Below are 22793 nucleotides of genomic sequence, written 5' to 3'. Positions count from 1 at the left end.
ATACACGTTTCCATGCTTGACTTCAACAATACTAGTTAGCAGACACATAAACATGATGCAACACGAGAACATTGTTAGACGTTTCCCATAAGCAGAATTCAGCTTTATTTGAATTAACAAAATGTTTTTAACAGTTTTAATTTTAGTTAATGATAACCTTGCAGCACAGGCAGTTTCTGTTCATTACGGTATGACCTTCACTGATCCAGACATGATAATTAGCACCTGGAAAGCTCCATACAACTAATCATCTCTTCAACCTGTAATTTCTGCTGATTAAATCCGTCTGTCCCTACGTTGGGCGCCAAGTTCTGCCTTGCAAACCGAATAAACCCGCCACATGCACAAGGCTTCTGTACCTTCCTCAACAGCAAATGATTCTCAGAACCCGTGTTTTGGCTTCATGAAGAGGCTGAAATCATTACTGCCGAGCTATTCATGACCTGCGAGGAAATTTCCATTATTTTTTTTCACCTGAAGGATCAAATGACAGTACGGAACATCTTTCTTTGTCTCTGGTGCACTCTCGCTCTCTTTCAAAGCGTGAGATTGATTCCGATGTCCATGAATCCGCCCTGAATGCTTAATCGCGCCCTTCAGCATCTCCTCTGAACTGCCGCGGAGGTGATTTCAGTCCTGCGAGTGCAGAGGAAGGGTTCCACGAGTGTCTGTTTAAAGTGATTAAAGAAGACTAAAGTTAAAGACGGTGTCAGTAACGCTTACACGGACAGAGTTTGATCATTCCACACACGTAGACAATTTAAACTACACTTAAGAGCTTCGTTTACAAAACCTAGAGAGCTGCCTAGCTGACATTTACCCTCAAGTGACTGATTTGGAACTACATACTACATAGGCAGCAAACAGTTGTACAAATAGTTCTCCAGATAGATAGATAGACAGACAGACAATATAGATATACCTATACTACAATATACAAACAGAATGAAAAAGTGATAGATATAACGTTAGAGCGATAGAACAACAGATAGAACATTAGAATGGCAGATAGAAAATTAGAACGATAAAATGACAGATGGAATGGTGGAACAAGAGAATGACAGTTCTGTCAATAGAACGAATCACATTAGAATGACAGATGGAACGTTAGAACAACAGATAGAACGTTAGAAAGACATCTAGAACGTTAGAACATCAGATAGAACATTAGAACGAGTCACGACCAATAGAATGTTAGAACGTTAGAATGACATAGAACGTTAGAACGAGTCACAACAGAGAATATTAGAACATTAGAATGACAGATAGAATGTTAGAACAGATAGAACGCTAGAACAACAGATAAAAGGTTAGAATGACAACGTTAGAACGACAGACAGATAGAAAGTTAGAACGAGTCACAACAGAGAATATTAGAACATTAGAATGACAGATAGAACGTTAGAACAACAGATAGAACGCTAGAACAACAGATAAAAGGTTAGAATAACAGAACGTTACAACGACAGATAGAATGTTAGAACGACAGATAGAACAACATAACAGATAGTATGTTAGAATGATAGATGGAACGTTAGAACAACATAGAACGTTAGAACCACAGAACATTAGAAAGACATCTATAACGTTAGAATGTCAGATAGAACATTAGAACGAGTCACGACCGATAGAATGTTAGAACGTTAGAATGAGCCACAACAGAGAATATTCGAACATTAGAATGACAGATAGAATGTTAGAACAGATAGAACGCTAGAACAACAGATAAAAGGTTAGAATGACAGATAGAATGTTAGAACAACAGATAAAACAACATAACAGATAGTATGTTAAAATGACAGAATGTTAGAACGAAAGAGAGCGTTAGAATGACAGACAGAACGTTAGAACGACATAGAATGTTAGAACAACGTTAGAACGAGTCACGACCGATAGAATGTTAGAACAACAGAACGTTAGAACGACAGATAGAATGGCTGCCAGCAGCCATATCACCCTGTAGCCCAGCATTTCTCACTGGTGGGGAATAGAGACATGACAAGTGGGGCGCGACAAACGAGAGGAAATTTGGTCATTTTTGTGCCCATCTCTATTAACCTTTTGAGCGGTACTGTCCCACATATGGGATTTAGAACGTTCAGAGACGTCACTTCAAACTGTGCTTTCATGCTTTGGCTGGCGCTGAGCCAGAGACGGACGTGCTCAGCAGTGCTTGTCATTTATCAAAACTATGCAGTGTTTTCAACAACATAATGTTTATTTTAGGTTCAGACATTTAAATATATATAAGTACTAGTAAAACAATACATTTACAGTTTGTAAAATACACACTGATGTCTATGGAAGCAGCAATAACAATCAATTCAAATATAATTTGCCAACGTGTTTTATTCATATCAGATACACATTGTGTAAGTAACTATAAATTTTACTATTTTCTCCCAGATCACCGGCCACTTACTTACATGAATTTTGGGAGAAATTGATGAATTCACGTGCTGTAACTGACTCTATGAACAGCGGCGCAAACAAACATGGCAGCACCTATCTCGTGTTATAGATCAAGATCATTTATTAAGGTTCTTAAACGACAAAACACACTCACTTACACATACATATTTGAGAATCGGAATATCAGATATCAGAAGTTTGTGAATATTTTGAATAAAAAAGGTGAAACGAAATAAAAGCATGACGCGAGATTCCCCCTTCAATATGTAAAGCGCTTTGAGTGTCCAGAAAAGCACTTTATAAATGTAAGGAATTATTATTAATTTTATTTGAACATTAGAGTCATGACCGATAGAATGTTAGAACGTTAGAACCACAGATAGAACTTTAGAAGCACCACTACATAAGATATTCAGTCTGTTTGTTTCTTGAATATAAGTGCATTTTGTTTTAGTGCACTGGGAGATTTTTGTCATTTGTTTTAATAAATATAAGTTAGTTAAAAACGTAAAAAAAAAAAAAAAAAAAAAAAAAAAAGACCATAAGACAAAATACACGTATATTCAACAAATAACATTCTTAATATCTTACTGCTGCTTCTCAAGTCAATTTATCTTGTTTTATGCATATTCAGATACATTAACTAGGAAACTAAAAAATTTAATTTTTCTTTCAGTTGATTCTAACAAGTTTAGCATTAAGTATATTTGCAATTAATATTTCACTAAGCCATAAATGTTTTTTTTTTTTTTCTTCACTGAGCTCAAGTGACACTTAGCATTGTAAAGCATTGTAAATTCAGTGAATAGCAATAAATGTGTTTTTGTTTTTCAGGTGGAAGTTTTGAGCTGTAAAAGTTACAGTACGTTTCATAATACAATGAACGAGATGAGATCAAGGACATTTCAATTCCTCATGACAGCAGCCCTTAAACATTCATGGCTCGTAATCTTCACATCTGTGTTCCCATCACACGAGCGCCTGTAACATCTTACTCCGTCAGAAACGAAGCTTGTGTGACTGTTTTAGATCCTTCAATCATTCAGAGATCCAGGGAAAGATTCAGTTCATTCACAGTTATCAGGGAATCATCGAGAAAACTCTTCTCAAAGTGAATTTTTTATTTTGCAAAGCTTTCTTAAAGTTGCATCACGTCTCGGCCAGACAGAAAAATCTCATTTGGAGTCAGTAAAAAAAAAAAAAAAGAAGTTCTGTTAAATCAAAACATCCAAGTCTGAAAATCTCACACACTCTCTCTCACACCGGTAGAGAGCTTTAGCACTTCACAGTTTGTTTTTCCAGCAGCAGCGTGTTTGTTTAGCAGCTGACGGTTAATTTTTCCCCAGAAACTGACTTTCTCCTGTCAGCGCTGCGGCAGCGAGCGATTCATCTCTCCATTAGATTCGCACTCAGGGCCACAGACCGACCCGACCACACCGGCCTGAATCAGCAGTAATTTATTACACATATTGTGGCGAAGAGAGGAACCGTCCTGCTCATTAGACATGAACATTTCCATCTGTCCCGCTATCCCTGTCAAACTCACTTTAGCTAACAGCGGCTCCGAGAACAAGTCGCCGTAATCATTCCTTTAGCAGGTTCCTCTAATGACCAATGAGGGTTTCTTGAAATTAATGTTACCATAGTGAGAAAGTCTTGGCATTTACATTCATACAGTATGTGTGAATTTTACCCATGACATTGTTGTTGCTTGTGTCATTCCTTACCTGATGAGCTACAGGACTTACAAGACATGTTTATTTAGTGTGTAATGAGCACGAAAAAGTCCTTCCAGCGGGAGTTCTTCTCCATATCAGCGTTTCTGAACTCCCTGAAACACCTCCATCGTAGTCTTGAGTTTTCTTTACAGTATTCCTCATTTAAATAATTAATATGCAGAATAAAGGGGCGGGGCCTGGTTGAGTTAGTTAGTAGTGTGTTGAAACTGGCGGTTATGGTTTTTCAGTTCCCAAAAACCAATCACATCACACTGCTCCAGCCGACCAATCAGAGTACATTGTGCTTTTCAGAAGGAGGGGCTTCATAGAGACAGGAACTAAACAGAGCGTTACTGACAGACTGGGAAGAACATGAGGAAAATAATCAACATTCAAGCAGGAAAACCTGCTCTAGTAGAGCACAAAAACAACATCAAGACTTTGTGAAAGGTTCTTTAAACGAAATACAGCTTGACATTCAAAATGCATCTTAAATGCTTATGTCAAATGCTACAGGGAAAATCCTCTTTTTTCACTTCAGAATGCAGAAGAAACTGTGCACCGTTATCACAGTCGCATCAGCTGATGTCGAGGAAATGAGATGGACTTGAGATTCCTCTGAAGATACGAGCTGCGACAGAGCAGCTTTATAGAGACGTTCAGCACAGGGCCTCACAAACGCTTCGAAACACTTCCATTTGCCACGAGACGTTCAACCTGAAATGACATGGTGATGATGTGGCCATTTCTGAAAGAGCTTCATGTCTAGATATTCATGCCAATCAAGAACACAGCATGACAGGTCACATCACGGACATTAACCGAGTTCAGACTGATTCTCCAACATCCGTGTCGTGATCAACCTCCGAAACAACATATTAGAGACGCCAAACCCCCACGAGGATCAAAATCACACCTCATTTGGCCCACGCTCTCAACTCAACCCTTCTGCTTAACCTCTTCAGCCCGTTAACTAACCGTCTGTCTCCATGGAAACCGCGACGTTGAGTGATAAAACTGCTGTAAAGTGCTGACAAGATCTCGTAACCTGGGACAAACGGGCCAGATGATTAACGACGGCCTTCTTATTTTATTCCCCGACATAAGGAAAATGTGTCCTTTAGAAGAGCGTTTTATGGTAATTATTTATGAGCTCATATTCTGAAGTGCTGTGTGTGTGTGTGCTGTGCATGTAGTGTGTTTTCTATAGTGTATAGAGTGTGATGTGCATTGTGTAGTGTACAGCATATAGATTGCAAAACAGTGTTCATAAATAATGTGTAGAATGAAGTATGTAGTGTGTGTAGTGCTCATTGTGTGTGTGATGTGTGCAGTCTTCAGTGTGCAGTATGCAGTGTTGCATTAAATCAGGGGTGGGATAAAATTGGGTCTATTTTCAGTATGGAACATCCGGATGACCTTCTACATTTGCGATAAGTTCAGTATGCAGTATTTGATCAGAATAATGCACTAGGAGTCTATGGCAGCCCATAAAACTGCTTATGGGAAAGTTATAAAATTTGGCACACAGATAGGGGATAGTCTGACCTGTCACCATAGCAAATTTGGATTCTCTATTCCAATCACTCTAGCGCCACCACCTGTCCCAATTTGCACTTACTTTTAGGCTAATAACTTATGAACTGTAAGTTCTAGAAACAAAATTCCTTGTCTCAACATAATTTGATTGCACCATACCAATCGAAAATTGAACCAAAATTGAACCAGATCATCTTCAGACCATGCTGACAAAAAGTTATGGTTTTCGTCAAATCGTTTTTGAAAAACGCGTTTTTGAAATGAACAGATGCAAGGCTGTATCTCCTCAACGCTTTTTCATATTCTGACCAAACTTGGTACATGTCATCACAAGCATGAACTGAGGTTACATGCTGCATTTCGACACAGCACCACCTACTGGTCTGGAGATATGAAAAATGGTAATAATGATAAATAATTTAATGATAAAATTTGCTTATAATTCTAATTATAAAAGTGGTCTCATTATATTTGGGGCAACATGCCGAGTAGAATGATATCCAGTTTTCCCCTATCAGCCATTTTGAATTTTGTCATAAAATTCTGTATTTCATGAATGTATTCGCTTATTGTTATGAAACACGGTATGTATCTTTGGCACTGTGCCCTGATAGTGCTCAAAATGTTGTGGGGCAGCGCCACGTTGTGGTCAAAAATTATAATGAAATTTCCAAAAATGCTAATAACTTTGATTAAATTAGCCTTTTGTCTTGATATATTCCTTGGGTCATGCTGAGAACATAGATACGAATGTTGCCATATTTGGCCAAACTTTCTGTCCGGTCTGTTGATTTTCGTTCGAAACTCCTTCTACTCCGTTGATCTGATTTTTAGCAAAATCATCTACAGACAATGCTGACAAAAGTTCTGGATTTCATGTCAAACAAAATTGTTTTTATATACCGCAACAACAAAGTTGAGTCATGATGCCTAAATGACTCTTGAGGCTGTATATCTGCAATGCTTTGGCTTATTGAAATCAAACGTTGCATGTATCATTGTCACCTCACTCTGACAACACCACATCAATTTGGTCACAGCACCACCTAATGGTTAAAAGTGTGTCACTAAATTATTAGTGACTCTTTTTGATTTTTCAGTCATTTTGCCTAAAATTATCTTAATGTCTTTAATAGCAATCAGTTTGATGCTCCCAGCTGTGCTGGCATGACTTGTCTTGCCTTCTTTGTGCTTGGCCCCTTAATTGCTGCTTGCAGCTATATTTTTATTTATTTTTATTTTTTTTGGAGGAAAAATGCAGTGTGCCAAACACTAGTGTTATATTCACAATCAGCTTTAGGAGGCCATTTCTCTCACATGGTTAAAGTTGCTGGAGTCTGAATGATGGGATTTATGAGATGAATGTCACCACAGTGTCAGAATTATTATAGTGGGAAACTGTGATTTTAAGCCCAGAATCTCAGAGTTGAGAAGAAAATCATGGTAAAAGTTGATCGTAATTACGTTCACATTTACATGCCGGTTCATATGAATTCAGTTAATTAAGTTTGATAAAAACTTGACAGCTTTAGCTGGTTTATGGGGTGAAATAGTTCTAAATAAAAGTCTTACTAAAAAAAAGATTAGATATTTCATCTGTTCACCTGCATGTCACGTGACTATTAACCAATATCAGAGAATCATAAATGTGACATGTGAATGTGTCGTTAAATTACTGAAATGTTAACTTAAAATCTTAAAACTTCAAGTAAATATTTAGTTTGGAAGACAAAACATATTTTTCCTCTTTTATACAAAAAAAAAAAATATTTATCTTATATCTAATTGCATTTTATACAAATAATGCACTAGTGCTAAAAATCTTTAAAAAAAGAAAAGAAAAAAAAGAAGATATTGTCCATTTGATTCTCACTAGAATCACCTCATATTGACTCACAAAAAGGACCTTCCCAGCAGCACTTGAGGTCTCATGTCCTGACAGACGTCGCCCTCTGGTGGAAACAATCTCACACTGCTGAGAAACGGCCTGTGATCACCAGAGTGATGCTGACATTTAAAACTCAAACACGCATCCAGGGCCCCTCGGTTGAAATCGCAGTACAATTCTAGGGCCTCCCGAAACCTCAACTTCCATAATAATTATGCACAAACTGTCTTGATCAAGAAAAACCAGTCACATTTACAGATCACAATCAGATCTTTGCTCTTTAATACAAAAAATAATTCTATTTTATCTTATATCTAACTGCATTTTACACAAATATTGCTTAGATGAAATTTACTGGCTCATATTTCATAAACCTAAGGGCTCATATTATATGTAAATCATATGCGAGGCTCAGAAGTGAAATTTATTCATTTGGACGTGTTCAGCGAATTGCATTTTAATTTGAGTTTGGCAAATTGTAGACGTGCTGACGCTGTAGTTTAAGAAGTTACTCTGTTTTTAATGAGTGATTTTATCCACCAACATCACAGTTGGTGCAGAACATGTTCAAAGACTGGATTAAACCATTATTCCTGAAAAACTAAATTTCCCTCTGATTACTGGATAAGGTTAAGATTATGATGGAGTAACTAAAACTACACCTACTAAAAAGTGAAATAAAGTTTAAATAAAATATAAATATTAAATTGAAAAACTTGAAAACTTAAATGAACATTAGAAACTGTCTTTGCAACTATCCAAAATAAGTTGAAGTACTAAAATAAAAAAAGTACAAATAAATTAAATAATCAAATAATAAAAATTAGAAATGCTGCCTTGACAAGTAAATGAAACTGAAGTTGAAGTACTAAAATTACTAAAACTAAAATAAAGCTAAACAGAAATATTATATTATATATATACACACACACAGAGTATATACAGTATATATATATAAAAAAATCCCAAAGTCCGCGAACAAACGTCAGAGATCTCGATATGAACTCAATAATTTCTCATCAAATTATCTGATCTTCTCAACATTAATTTGCTCTACAATCTTATTGGATGACAACTAGTGACTCTCATTCGAGTCTTTATTTCATGCAAATTTATTTCAGTCTTTTTGAGTCTTTAAGCTCCTCAAACCTAATTTTGCACGTCTACCTACGTCTCCAGCTAACACTGATGTTCATAGTTGTGGAAACAGCAGGAAACTGCAGCGCTGCAGATCGAGTCCAGCTGCAGCGAATAATGACTGCGGCGCTTCCTCATTTACAGCAGCAGATTAGCGGGCCAAAGGTGGCCGCTTCACGCTCCAGAAAACAAGATTTAAGGTTAAAGCACGCTCTTATAGGGCTCCGAAACCATCCAGATATAAATAAGACCAACACAAAGGCAGATCCGGCCAGTTGTGCAGTAATTTAGGGCTGGTGAAGATGATTCTTCGCATCTGTGCAACATTCATTATATCGTGTGCTAAAAACAGTGTCGGGAGGCCCTCCAGGGGCCCGCGGCCCCGCTGGGTGAATGTAGGCTGCCTCAGTCCTGCTCTTAACTAACTACCTCCGCCGGGTCTCGGTAGAATCAAACCGGGACGAAACTCATTCATCACAGGCGATTTGCGCGCAGGTTCAGCACTCCTGCAGCCCCACAAAACCCAGCTGGGTCTCTAGAGGCGGTTTCCACGGAAACGGCAGTCACATCGATTAATCAGGCCTGATGTGCTTTTTATTGTCTGCTGGAAACATGCACAGAAGCTTTTGAGTCTCTCGTTACTGTCATGTATGTTTTTTTATTTACACTGTCGGTCAAAAGTTTGAAACAATTAACATTGTTTAATGATTTTGAAAGAGTCTCTTCTGCTCATCAAGGCTGCATTTATTTGATCAAAAATACAGTAAAATTGTGAAATATTATTGCAATATAAAACAGCTGTTTTCTATGTGAATATATAGTAAAGTGTAATTTATTCCTGTGATCAAAGCTGAATTTTCAGCATCATTACTCCAGTCTTCAGTGTCACATGATCCTTCAGAAATCATTCTAATATGATGATTTGCTGCTCAAGAAACATTTATGATTATTGTCATTGTTGAAACCAGTTAATATTTTGTTGGAAACCTTGACACACTAATTTGGATTTAAATTCCAAATTTTGGAAACCTTGACACACTAATTTGGATTTTTAAATTCTTGCTAAATCCAAAAGTTTGGATTTAGCAAGATAAAAAAAGAAATTAAACTGATCAAAAGTAATAGTAAAGATGTTATAAAAAGATAATTTTTTGAACATTCTATTCATCAAAAAATCCTGAAATAACAATCATACATGATTGTTGATCATCAAATCATCATATTAGAATGATTTCTGAAGGATCATGTGACACTGAAGACTGGAGTAATGATGCTGAAAATTCAGCTTTGATTACAGGAATAAATTATATTTTAACATACATTCACATAGAAAACAGCTGTTTGAAATAGTAAAAATATTTCACAATTTTTACTGTATTTAAAAAAAAAAAATGCAGTCTTGGTGAGCAGAAGAGACTCTTTCAAATACATGAAAACTTACATTACATTAAAACTTGTACATTACAACTTTTGACTGGTAGTATATATTGTAAATACCACTACAAACTCAAGTCAAAAAGACTTTTATCCCTTTAAAACGTCCTTGAAGAAACATGTACGGCCGTTCCTTTACTCAGCAGCTCATTTTCCTGCACAAACTTTCACATATTTGCTTTTCAACAGTAAAAACACTCACAGAGATCCATGAAACATGGATGACATGAGTCAATCGATAGATATTACAGTGGAATAAAACACACACACACACCTCCAGATCATCAATGATGAATGAAGGACATTCATATCAAGAGCTCGAAAGAGATTTTTCCAAAAAATTATTGATTCACTCTTCTGAATGTGATCCATCAGATCAAGTGTCTGTAATGGTATTTTCTCTTCTGTTGTTCTAGTGAATGAACAGGTGCAGTTCATGCAAACTATTGATTCAGCATTTCTAAACAAGCTTTCTAAACAATAAATTACACTATTTGTCACATTCAGACATTTATAAGTGCAAGAACAAATATTTTTGGTGATGCTAAAAGTATATACTGATCTCAGAGCAGTGGATGTGTTAATTGACTCAATGCTGCCATCTACTGATGCCTACAAACACCTGAACATCATCAGCAATGAGATTCAGTCTGTGTTTGTTATATAGTCCAATTTATATCATATATTAATTCGACATCTATATATGAGGTCTAGAGGCTCATGGAACAACATTTAATCACACACTGTCAACAAGCATCAAGTTCAGACGTGATTACATCGTTTGCTTTGAAATCCCTCCTGTTTTACTTCTATGCCGTTAATTATTTTTTCATCCACATCTGAATCTCCACAGAAGGTTCCCTGATTTCTGCATAATTGCACAGGCTGTTCTACACTGCACTCATTAAATGTTTTGAGCTCATTTAGCTTAATTTAATAAATCATTTAACACTTTACCGTGTTTGGTTAAACAAATTAAATCAAACCCAAAATCTGCACAGAAAATACAACAAAAGTGTGTCGATTCCATTTGGGCCCAATTAACACCGCAAACAATGAACAAACACACTAAATGAATCGAAGGATGATTTCATGCATATGCACTAATATACCAACACACAGTAAAAATATACACAGGTAAATATTGCTGTTTATCACTTAAACATTTTAATGCATGAAAAACGAGCCAATGCTAATGTGTACTTGCAAAATAAACAAGGTCAATTTTGATTTCATATTGACTTAAAACGTACAAAAACTTCTTGAGGCCTCAGTCGGCTGTTGTTATCTAACGCCTGGATGTTTATTATTAATGAGATTTTATGCAGGCATGTTCAGATTGAAGATTAGATGCATCATTTATCACACAGGAGTTCTGAAAACACAAAACACTCTCAAATGGCCCGACCCACACATGCTCACACACACTCACAAGTCTCTATGAAAGCCAGTTCACACCAAGAACGATAACTATAAAGATTACTATAGCGATAACTATAATTATAATGAAATTCAGAATAGGATAATACCTACCTTACTAAAAATTTTTTACTTCAGCATACAGAATCAAAAGAAATGAAATCACAGACGTACCAAACAAGCGTCGATGAAACACAAACTTCCCGGCGATGAGGCCCGTGATGATGGCGAGGATCCACATCAGGACTTTGAGGACGTTCCAGCCTCCTCCGGGATATTTATTCACCACGAAGGAGAAGCAGTTTCCCACTACGATCATGTGCGCTTCTGTCTGGCTGTGCGACACTGGGTCCTCTGCGAAGACCAGGAAGTTGAAGAAGGTGACCAGGTAGGCCACGACGAGACGGGACCACGGGTGCTGGAAATAATAGCGGAAGCGGGAGTTAATCTCCATCCGTCTGAGGAAGCCCAGACATCGTCCACCTGAAAGACACCAGACAGAGATATTTCAATCTAAAGGCCTGAGATTCATACTGTAAATCAGCAGTGAAAGATTACTTACTCACCCTTGTTGTTCCAAACCCATTTGACTTTCTTTTGTGCCGTGAAACAAAACAAGGGATGCTTTACGATATTTTTATGGTGCTTTTTTAGAATTTTGCTTGCAAAGTAAAGAAGGGTGAACATACAGCGAATTATCTCTTTTTGTGTTACACTCAGGAAAGAAAGTCAGGTTTGGATGAGTAAATGATTTTAATTTTTGGATGAAATAATAATTTATACTGTCTGAATCACAGTCTTCACAAGTGCCAGTCCAAAACAATAAACACTGCAGGATGAATTTCATTAAAAACATTCAGAGTCACCATATAGGCTAAATCGCGTTAATCAGGGAACCGGCTTTACTGACGAAATGCGCGTGACAAAAGCATTCGATATATCGCCCAGCCCTAGAGTCAGTCACATTACATTCAGACAGACAGACAGACATACAGATAGACAGACAGACAGACAGACAAACAAACAAACATTCAGACAGACAGACAGACAAACAAACATACATTCAGACAGACAGACAAACAAACATTCAGACAGACAGACACACAGACATTCAGACAGACAGACAGACATTCAGACAGACAGACAGACAAACAAACATTCATACAGACAGACAGACAGACAAACAAACATTCAGACAGACAGACAGACAGACAAACAAACATTCAGACAGACAGACACACAGACATTCAGACAGACAGACAGACATTCAGACTGACAGACATTCAGACAGACAGACATTCAGACAGACAGACAAACAAACATTCATACAGACAGACAGACAGACAGACACAGACATTCAGACAGACAGACAGACAAACAAACATTCAGACAGACAGACAGACAAACAAACATACATTCAGACAGACAGACACAGACATTCAGACAGACAGACACACAGACATTCAGACAGACAGACATTCAGACAGACAGACAAACATACATTCAGACAGACAGACAAACATACATTCAGACAGACAGACAAACATACATTCAGACAGACAGACATTCAGACAGACAGACAAACAAACAAACATTCAGACAGACATTCAGACAGACAGACACACAGACATTCAGACAGACAGACACACAGACAGACATTCAGACAGACAGACAAACAAACATTCAGACAGACAGACAGACAGACAGACACACAGACATTCAGACAGACATTCAGACAGACAGACAGACACACAGACATTCAAATAGACATTCAGACAGACACACAGACAGACACACAGACATTCAGACAGACAAACATTCAGACAGACATTCAGACAGACAGACACACAGACATTCAGACAGACAGACAGACAGACAGACATTCAGACAGACATTCAGACAGACACACAGACAGACACACAGACATTCAGACAGACAAACATTCAGACAAACATTCAGACAGACATTCAGACAGACAGACAGACACACAGACATTCAGACAGACAGACACACAGACAGACATTCAGACAGACAGACATTCAGACAGACAGACAAACAAACATTCAGACACACAGACATTCAGACAGACATTCAGACAGACAAACATTCAGACAGACAGACAGACATTCAGACAGACATACAGACAGACATTCAGACAGACAGACATTCAGACAGACAGACAAACAAACATTCAGACACACAGACATTCAGACAGACATTCAGATAGACAAACATTCAGACAGACATACAGACAGACAATCAGACAGACATACAGACAGACATTCAGACAGACAAACATTCAGACAGACAGACATTCAGACAAACATTCAGACAGACATTCAGACAGACAAACATTCAGACAGACAGACAGACAGACAGACATTCAGACAGACATACAGACAGACATTCAGACAGACATACAGACAGACATTCAGACAGACAAACATTCAGACAGACAGACATTCAGACAAACATTCAGACAGACATTCAGACAGACATTCAGACAGACATTCAGACAGACAGAGAGACAGACAGAAAGACATTCAGACATATATTCAGACAGACAGACATTCAGACAGACATACAGACATACATTCAGACAGACATTCAGACAGACATTCAGACACATTCAGACAGACATTCAGACAGACAGACATACATTCAGACAGACAGACATTCAGACAGACAGACAGACATTCAGACAGACATTCAGACAGACATTCAGACAGACATTCAGACAGACAGACAGACATTCAGACAGACATTCAGACAGACAGACATTCAGACAGACAGACATTCAGACATTCAGACAGACAGACATTCAGACAGACAGACAGACATTCAGACAGACAAACATTCAGACAGACACACAGACAGACATACATTCAGACAGACATTCAGACAGACATTCAGACAGAGAGACAGACAGACAGACATTGAGACAGACAGACATACATTCAGACAGACAGACAGACACAGACATTCAGACAGACAGACAGACAGACAAACAAACATTCAGACAGACAGACAAACATACATTCAGACAGACAGACATTCAGACAGACAGACAAACAAACAAACATTCAGACAGACATTCAGACATTCAGACAGACAGACAGACACACAGACAGACACACAGACAGACACTCAGACAGACAGACAAACAAACATTCAGACAGACAGACACACAGACATTCAGACAGACACTCAGACATTCAGACAGACAGACAAACAAACATTCAGACAGACAGACACACAGACATTCAGACAGACATTCAGACAGACACACAGACATTCAGACAGACAAACATTCAGACAGACATTCAGACAGACAGACACACAGACATTCAGACAGACAGACATTCAGACAGACAGACATTCAGACAGACAGACAAACAAACATTCAGACACACAGACATTCAGACAGACATTCAGACAGACAAACATTCAGACAGACAGACAGACAGACATTCAGACAGACATACAGACAGACATTCAGACAGACAGACAGACAAACAAACATTCAGACACACAGACATTCAGACAGACAAACATTCAGACAGACAGACAGACATTCAGACAGACATACAGACAGACATTCAGACAGACATACAGACAGACATTCAGACAGACATACAGACAGACATTCAGACAGACAAACATTCAGACAGACAGACATTCAGACAAACATTCAGACAGACAAACAAACATTCAGACAGACAGACAGACAGACAGACAGACAGACAGACAGACACAGACATTCAGACATATATTCAGACAGACAGACATTCAGACAGACATACAGACAGACATTCAGACACATTCAGACAGACATTCAGACAGACAGACATACATTCAGACAGACAGACATTCAGACAGACAGACAGACATTCAGACAGAGAGACATTCAGACAGACATTCAGACAGACAGACATTCAGACAGACAGACATTCAGACATTCAGACAGACATTCAGACATTCAGACAGACATTCAGACAGACAGACAGACATTCAGACAGACAGACATTCAGACAGACAGACATTCAGACAGACAGACATTCAGACATTCAGACAGACATTCAGACAGACATTCAGACAGACAGACAGACATACATTCAGACAGACATTCAGACAGACATTCAGACAGAGAGACAGACAGACAGACATTCAGACAGACAGACATTCAGACAGACAGACATTGAGACAGACAGACATACATTCAGACAGACAGACAGACAGACATTCAGCCAGACAGACATTCAGACAGACAGACATTCAGACAGACAAACATTCAGACAGACAAACATTCAGACAGACAGACAGACATTCAGACAGACATACAGACAGACATTCAGACAGACATACAGACAGACATTCAGACAGACAAACATTCAGACAGACAGACATTCAGACAAACATTCAGACAGACAAACAAACATTCAGACAGACAGAGAGACAGACAGAAAGACATTCAGACAGACATTCAGACATATATTCAGACAGACAGACATTCAGACAGACATACAGACATACATTCAGACAGACATTCAGACACATTCAGACAGACATTCAGACAGACAGACATACATTCAGACAGACAGACATTCAGACAGACAGACAGACATTCAGACAGACAGACATTCAGACAGACAGACAGACATTCAGACAGACATTCAGACAGAGAGACATTCAGACAGACATTCAGACAGACAGACATTCAGACAGACAGACATTCAGACATTCAGACAGACATTCAGACATTCAGACAGACATTCAGACAGACAAACATTCAGACAGACAGACAGACAGACAGACAGACATACATTCAGACAGACAGACATTGAGACAGACAGACATACATTCAGACAGACAGACATTGAGACAGACATTCAGCCAGACAGACATTCAGACAGACAGACATTCAGACAGACAGACAAACAAACATTCAGACAGAGACATTCAGACAGACATTGAGACAGACAGACATTCAGACAGACAGACAAACATTCAGAGACATTCAGACATTCAGACAGACAGACAAACATTCAGAGACAGAGAGACATTCAGACAGACATTGAGACAGACAGACAGACATTGAGACAGACAGACATTGAGACAGACAGACATTGAGACAGACAGACAGACAGACATACATTCAGACAGACAGACAGAGAGAGACAGACATTCAGACACATTCAGACAGAGAGACATTCAGACAGACATTCAGATAGACAGACATTCAGATAGACAGACAGACAAACATTCAGACAGACAGACAAACAAACATTCAGACAAACAGACAGAGAGAGACAGACAGACAGACATTCAGATAGACAGACAGACAGACATTCAGACAGACAGACAGAAATTCAGACATACATTCAGACAGACAGACATTCAGACAGACAGACAGACAAACAAACATTCAGACAGACAGACAGACACACAGACATTCAGACAGACAGACATTCAGACAGACACACAGACATTCAGACAGACAGACAGACAAACAAACATTCAGACAGACATTCAGACAGACAGACACACAGACATTCAGACAGACAGACACAGACATTCAGACAGACAGACAAACAAACAAACATTCAGACAGACACACAGACATTCAGACAGACATTCAGACAGACAGACACACAGACATTCAGACAGACAGACACACAGACAGACATTCAGACAGACAGACATTCAGACAGACAGACAAACAAACATTCAGACAGACAGACACACAGACATTCAGACAGACAGACAGACAGACTTTCAGACAGACAGACATTGAGACAGACAGACAGACATACATTCAGAGAGACATTCAGACAGACAGACAGACAGACAGACAGACATACATTCAGCCAGACAGACATTCAGACAGACAGACAAACAAACATTCAGACAGAGACATTCAGACAGACATTGAGACAGACAGACATTCAGACAGACAGACAAACATTCAGAGACATTCAGACATTCAGACAGAGAGACATTCAGACAGACATTGAGACAGACCGACATTGAGACAGACAGACATTGAGACAGACAGACATTGAGACAGACAGACAGACAGACATACATTCAGACAGACAGACAGAGAGAGACAGACATTCAGACACATTCAGACAGAGAGACATTCAGACAGACATTCAGATAGACAGACATTCAGATAGACAGACAGACAAACATTCAGACAGACAGACAAACAAACATTCAGACAAACAGACAGAGAGAGACAGACAGACAGACATTCAGATAGACAGACAGACAGACATTCAGACAGACAGACAGACATTAAGACATACATTCAGACAGACAGACATTCAGACAGACAGACAGACAAACAAACATTCAGACAGACAGACAGACAGACACACAGACATTCAGACAGACAGACACACAGACATTCAGACAGACACACAGACAGACATTCAGACATTCAGACAGACAGACACACAGACATTCAGACAGACAGACAGACACAGACATTCAGACAGACAGACAGACAAACAAACAAACATTCAGACAGACACACAGACATTCAGACAGACAGACACACAGACAGACATTCAGACAGACAGACATTCAGACAGACAGACAAACAAACATTCAGACAGACAGACACACAGACATTCAGACAGACATTCAGACAGACAGACACACAGACATTCAGACAGACAGACACACAGACATTCAGACAGACAGACAGACAGACATTCAGACAGACAGACAAACAAACATTCAGACAGACAGACACACAGACATTCAGACAGACATTCAGACAGACAGACATTAAGACAGACAGACACACAGACATTCAGACAGTCATTCAGATAGACATTCAGACAGACATTCAGATAGACAGACATTCAGACAGACAGACAAACAAACAAACATTCAGACAGACAGACACACAGACATTCAGACAGACATTCAGACGGACAGACATTAAGACAGACAGACACACAGACATTCAGACAGTCATTCAGATAGACAGACAGAGAGACAGACATTCAGACAGACAGACAGACAGACAGAGAGAGAGACAGATAGACATTCAGACAGACATTCAGACAGACAGACAAACATTCAGACAGACAGACAGACATTCAGACATATATTCAGACAGACAGACAGACAAACATTCAGACAGACAGACATTCAGATAGACAAACATTCAGACAGACAAACAAACATTCAGACAGACAAACAAACATTCAGACAGACAGAGAGACAGACAGACAGACATTCAGACATATATTCAGACAGACAGACATTCAGACAGACAGACAGACAGACAAACATTCAGACAGACAGACATTCAGTCAGACAAACATTCAGACAGACAAACAAACATTCAGACAGACAGAGAAACAGACAGACAGAAAGACAGACAGACATTCAGACATATATTCAGACAGACAGACAGACAGACAGACATTCACACAGACAGACAGACATTCAGACAGACATTCAGATAGACATTCAGATAGACATTCAGATAGACATTCAGATAGACAGACAGACATTCAGACAGACAGATAGACATTCAGACATTCAGACAGACAGACACACAGACATTCAGACAGACAGACAGACACAGACATTCAGACAGACAGACAGACAAACAAACAAACATTCAGACAGACACACAGACATTCAGACAGACAGACATTCAGACAGACACACAGACAGACATTCAGACAGACAGACATTCAGACAGACAGACACACAGACATTCAGACAGACAGACACACAGACAGACATTCAGACAGACAGACAAACAAACATTCAGACAGACAGACACACAGACATTCAGACAGACAGACACACAGACATTCAGACAGACAGACAAACATTCAGACAGACAGACAAACAAACATTCAGACAGACACACAGACATTCAGACAGACATTCAGACATTCAGACATTAAGACAGACAGACACACAGACATTCAGACAGTCATTCAGATAGACATTCAGACAGACATTCAGATAGACAGACATTCAGACAGACAGACAAACAAACAAACATTCAGACAGACAGACACACAGACATTCAGACAGACATTAAGACAGACAGACACACAGACATTCAGACAGTCATTCAGATAGACATTCAGACAGACATTCAGATAGACAGACAGAGAGACAGATAGACATTCAGACAGACAGACAGACAGACAGACAGACAGAGAGAGAGACAGATAGACATTCAGACAGACATTCAGACAGACAGACAAACATTCAGACAGACAGACATTCAGACATATATTCAGACAGACAGACATTCAGACAGACAGACAGACAGACAAACATTCAGACAGACAGACATTCAGATAGACAAACATTCAGACAGACAAACAAACATTCAGACAGACAAACAAACATTCAGACAGACAGAGAGACAGACAGACAGACATTCAGACATATATTCAGACAGACAGACATTCAGACAGACAGACAGACAAACATTCAGACAGACAGACATTCAGTCAGACAAACATTCAGACAGACAAACAAACATTCAGACAGACAGAGAGACAGACAGACACAAAGACAGACAGACATTCAGACATATATTCAGACAGACAGACAGACAGACATTCACACAGACAGACAGACATTCAGACAGACATTCAGATAGACATTGAGATAGACATTCAGATAGACATTCAGACAGACATTCAGACAGACAGACAGACAAACATTCAGACAGACAGATAAACAAACAGACATTCAGACAGACAGACATTCAGACAGACAGACAGACAGACAGAAAGACAGACAGACAGACAGACATTCAGACAGACAGATAAACAAACAGACATTCAGACAGACAGACATTCACACAGACAGACATTCAGACAGACAGACAGACAGACAGACATTCAGACATATATTCAGACAGACAGACATTCAGACAGACAGACAGACAAACATTCAGACAGACAGACATTCAGTCAGACAAACATTCAGACAGACAAACAAACATTCAGACAGACAGAGAGACAGACAGACACAAAGACAGACAGACATTCAGACATATATTCAGACAGACAGACAGACAGACATTCACACAGACAGACAGACATTCAGACAGACATTCAGATAGACATTCAGATAGACATTCAGATAGACATTCAGACAGACATTCAGACAGACAGACAGACAAACATTCAGACAGACAGATAAACAAACAGACATTCAGACAGACAGACATTCAGACAGACAGACATTCAGACAGACAGACAGACAGAAAGACAGACAGACAGACATTCAGACAGACAGATAAACAAACAGACATTCAGACAGACAGACATTCACACAGACAGACATTCAGACAGACAGACAGACAGACAGACAGACATTCAGACATATATTCAGACAGACAGACATTCAGACAGACAGACAGACAGACATTCAGACAGACAGACATTCAGACAGACAGACAGACAGACAGACATTCAGACAGACAGACAGACATTCAGACAGACATTCAGACAGACATTCAGACAGACAGACAGACAGACAGACAGACAGACATTCAGACATATATTCAGACAGACAGACATTCAGACAGACAGACATTCAGACAGACAGACATTCAGACAGACAGACAGACAGACATTCAGACAGACAGACAGACAGACAGACATTCAGACATTCAGACAGACAGACAGACATTCAGACATTCAGACAGAAAGACAGACAGACAGACATGTCACACAAATGCTCTAACATTCCCATCAGTGGCTTAAAATATCTGACATGAGCATATGTCATGATGACGCAAGAGTTCTGGAATAACTAGCTGCTCGGAAACCATGTGCCGCTGGACTCATTTAGCCTGCCTGTCCCTGTCTCTCTCTCTCTGTGTGTGTGTGTGTGTGTGTGTGTGTGTGTGTGTGTGTGTGTGTGTGTGTGTGTGTGTGTGTGTGTGTGTCTGTCCAAATGTCCATGTTTTCACCAAATGTCCCCACATACATATTTAGACCTGAAATCACCTATATAGTGTGGATATAAAGGGTTATAAATAAAAATGTCTATATAAATACATATTTCATTATATATTTTTTTCAACAGATGATAGATAGATAGATAGATAGATAGATAGATAGATAGATAGATAGATAGATAGATAGATAGATAGATAGATAGATAGATAGATAGATAGATAGATAGATACAAACATTATTTATCTAATGTTATTTTTCCTATATGTTCTTTATTATTTTCTTACAGAAGCCTATCTATCTATCTATCTGAGTGTGCACTGGTTATGTTTACATTCATGGCTTCTTGTGCAACGCTAAAACCCTTCCCTTAAAAAATCACATGTCAAAACAATCAATTTCAGCAACAAATACACACTTGATATCACTGTATGGCGCGTGCACATAATGCAATGCAATGAATAAAGCTATAGGCGCGTGAGCGGATGTTTGTGGATGCAGTTAATGGGAGCAGCTCATTAAACTCTCGGCTGATCAGCAGCACGTGCGTCGGGATCAAAGCCCAGTATTCCAGCATGTTCCACGAGCGCCACACAAACACACATGATAACACATGGAAAGAGTCTTACGCAGACAGTCGTGGGGAGACTCAGATTCGGAACCCATCGCCATATCAGTGTTTGACTTCCGACATCAATGATGATGATGATGATGATGATAATCCTCCGCGAGCCGCTCATTCAACGCGTCTGATTTCACGCGCCACATGCGATTACAGAAGAAGAAACAAAACATCACAATCATCACAACATGGAGACAGACCCTCCTCTCTCTCTCTCTCTCTCTCTCTCTCTCTCTCTCTCTCTCTCTCTCTCTCTCTGTGTTTCTGTTAGGATTGATATTTGTATTTATTTATTTATTTATTTAACAGCTGTATTTGTTGTGTAAATCAAATTTTGTATTACTGTTGTTTCGTTTATTTAATAATAGGACTGTCAAACGATTAATCGCATACAAAATAAAAGTTTGAGTTTGCCTAATATAATACTGAGTAATTATTATGTATATATTAAATATAAACATATACATGTATATATGAGAAATTATATGTATATGTATATATTTATATTTTTATATCATTTATATTATATATACATAAAAATATTTTGTACATAAATAATATATTACTCTTAAATATACACATTAATTTGTGTGCATTTATATATACTTATTAACTACACACAGTACTCACACATATATTAGGCAAACTCAAACTTTTATTTT

At 38.7% G+C, this 22793-nt stretch overlaps 1 protein-coding gene across 4 annotated transcripts in view; it reads right to left on the bottom strand.

The window, feature by feature from the left end:
• Positions 1-22346, bottom strand: part of tmem117 (transmembrane protein 117) — a 46840-nt gene extending 24494 nt beyond the window's left edge. For 2 of the 4 annotated variants that reach the window (XM_067379196.1, XM_067379197.1), the window contains exons 1-2: positions 12114-12610; positions 11722-12030 (exon numbers count right to left, since the gene is read on the bottom strand). In XM_067379196.1, the coding sequence (XP_067235297.1) occupies positions 11722-12030; positions 12114-12234 (430 nt within the window). In that variant the 5' untranslated portion in view covers positions 12235-12610. Of the gene's footprint in view, positions 1-11721; positions 12031-12109; positions 12611-22138 lie in introns of those variants that run through there. The other 2 variants (XM_067379198.1, XM_067379199.1) reach the window with 2 other exon arrangements.
• Positions 22347-22793: the final 447 nt, after the last annotated feature.

Source organism: Chanodichthys erythropterus, chromosome 24, assembly GCF_024489055.1.
Source record: "Chanodichthys erythropterus isolate Z2021 chromosome 24, ASM2448905v1, whole genome shotgun sequence".
In the NCBI taxonomy this organism is placed as follows: Eukaryota; Metazoa; Chordata; class Actinopteri; order Cypriniformes; family Xenocyprididae; genus Chanodichthys; species Chanodichthys erythropterus.
This window is presented reverse-complemented; position numbering and strand designations above follow the sequence as displayed.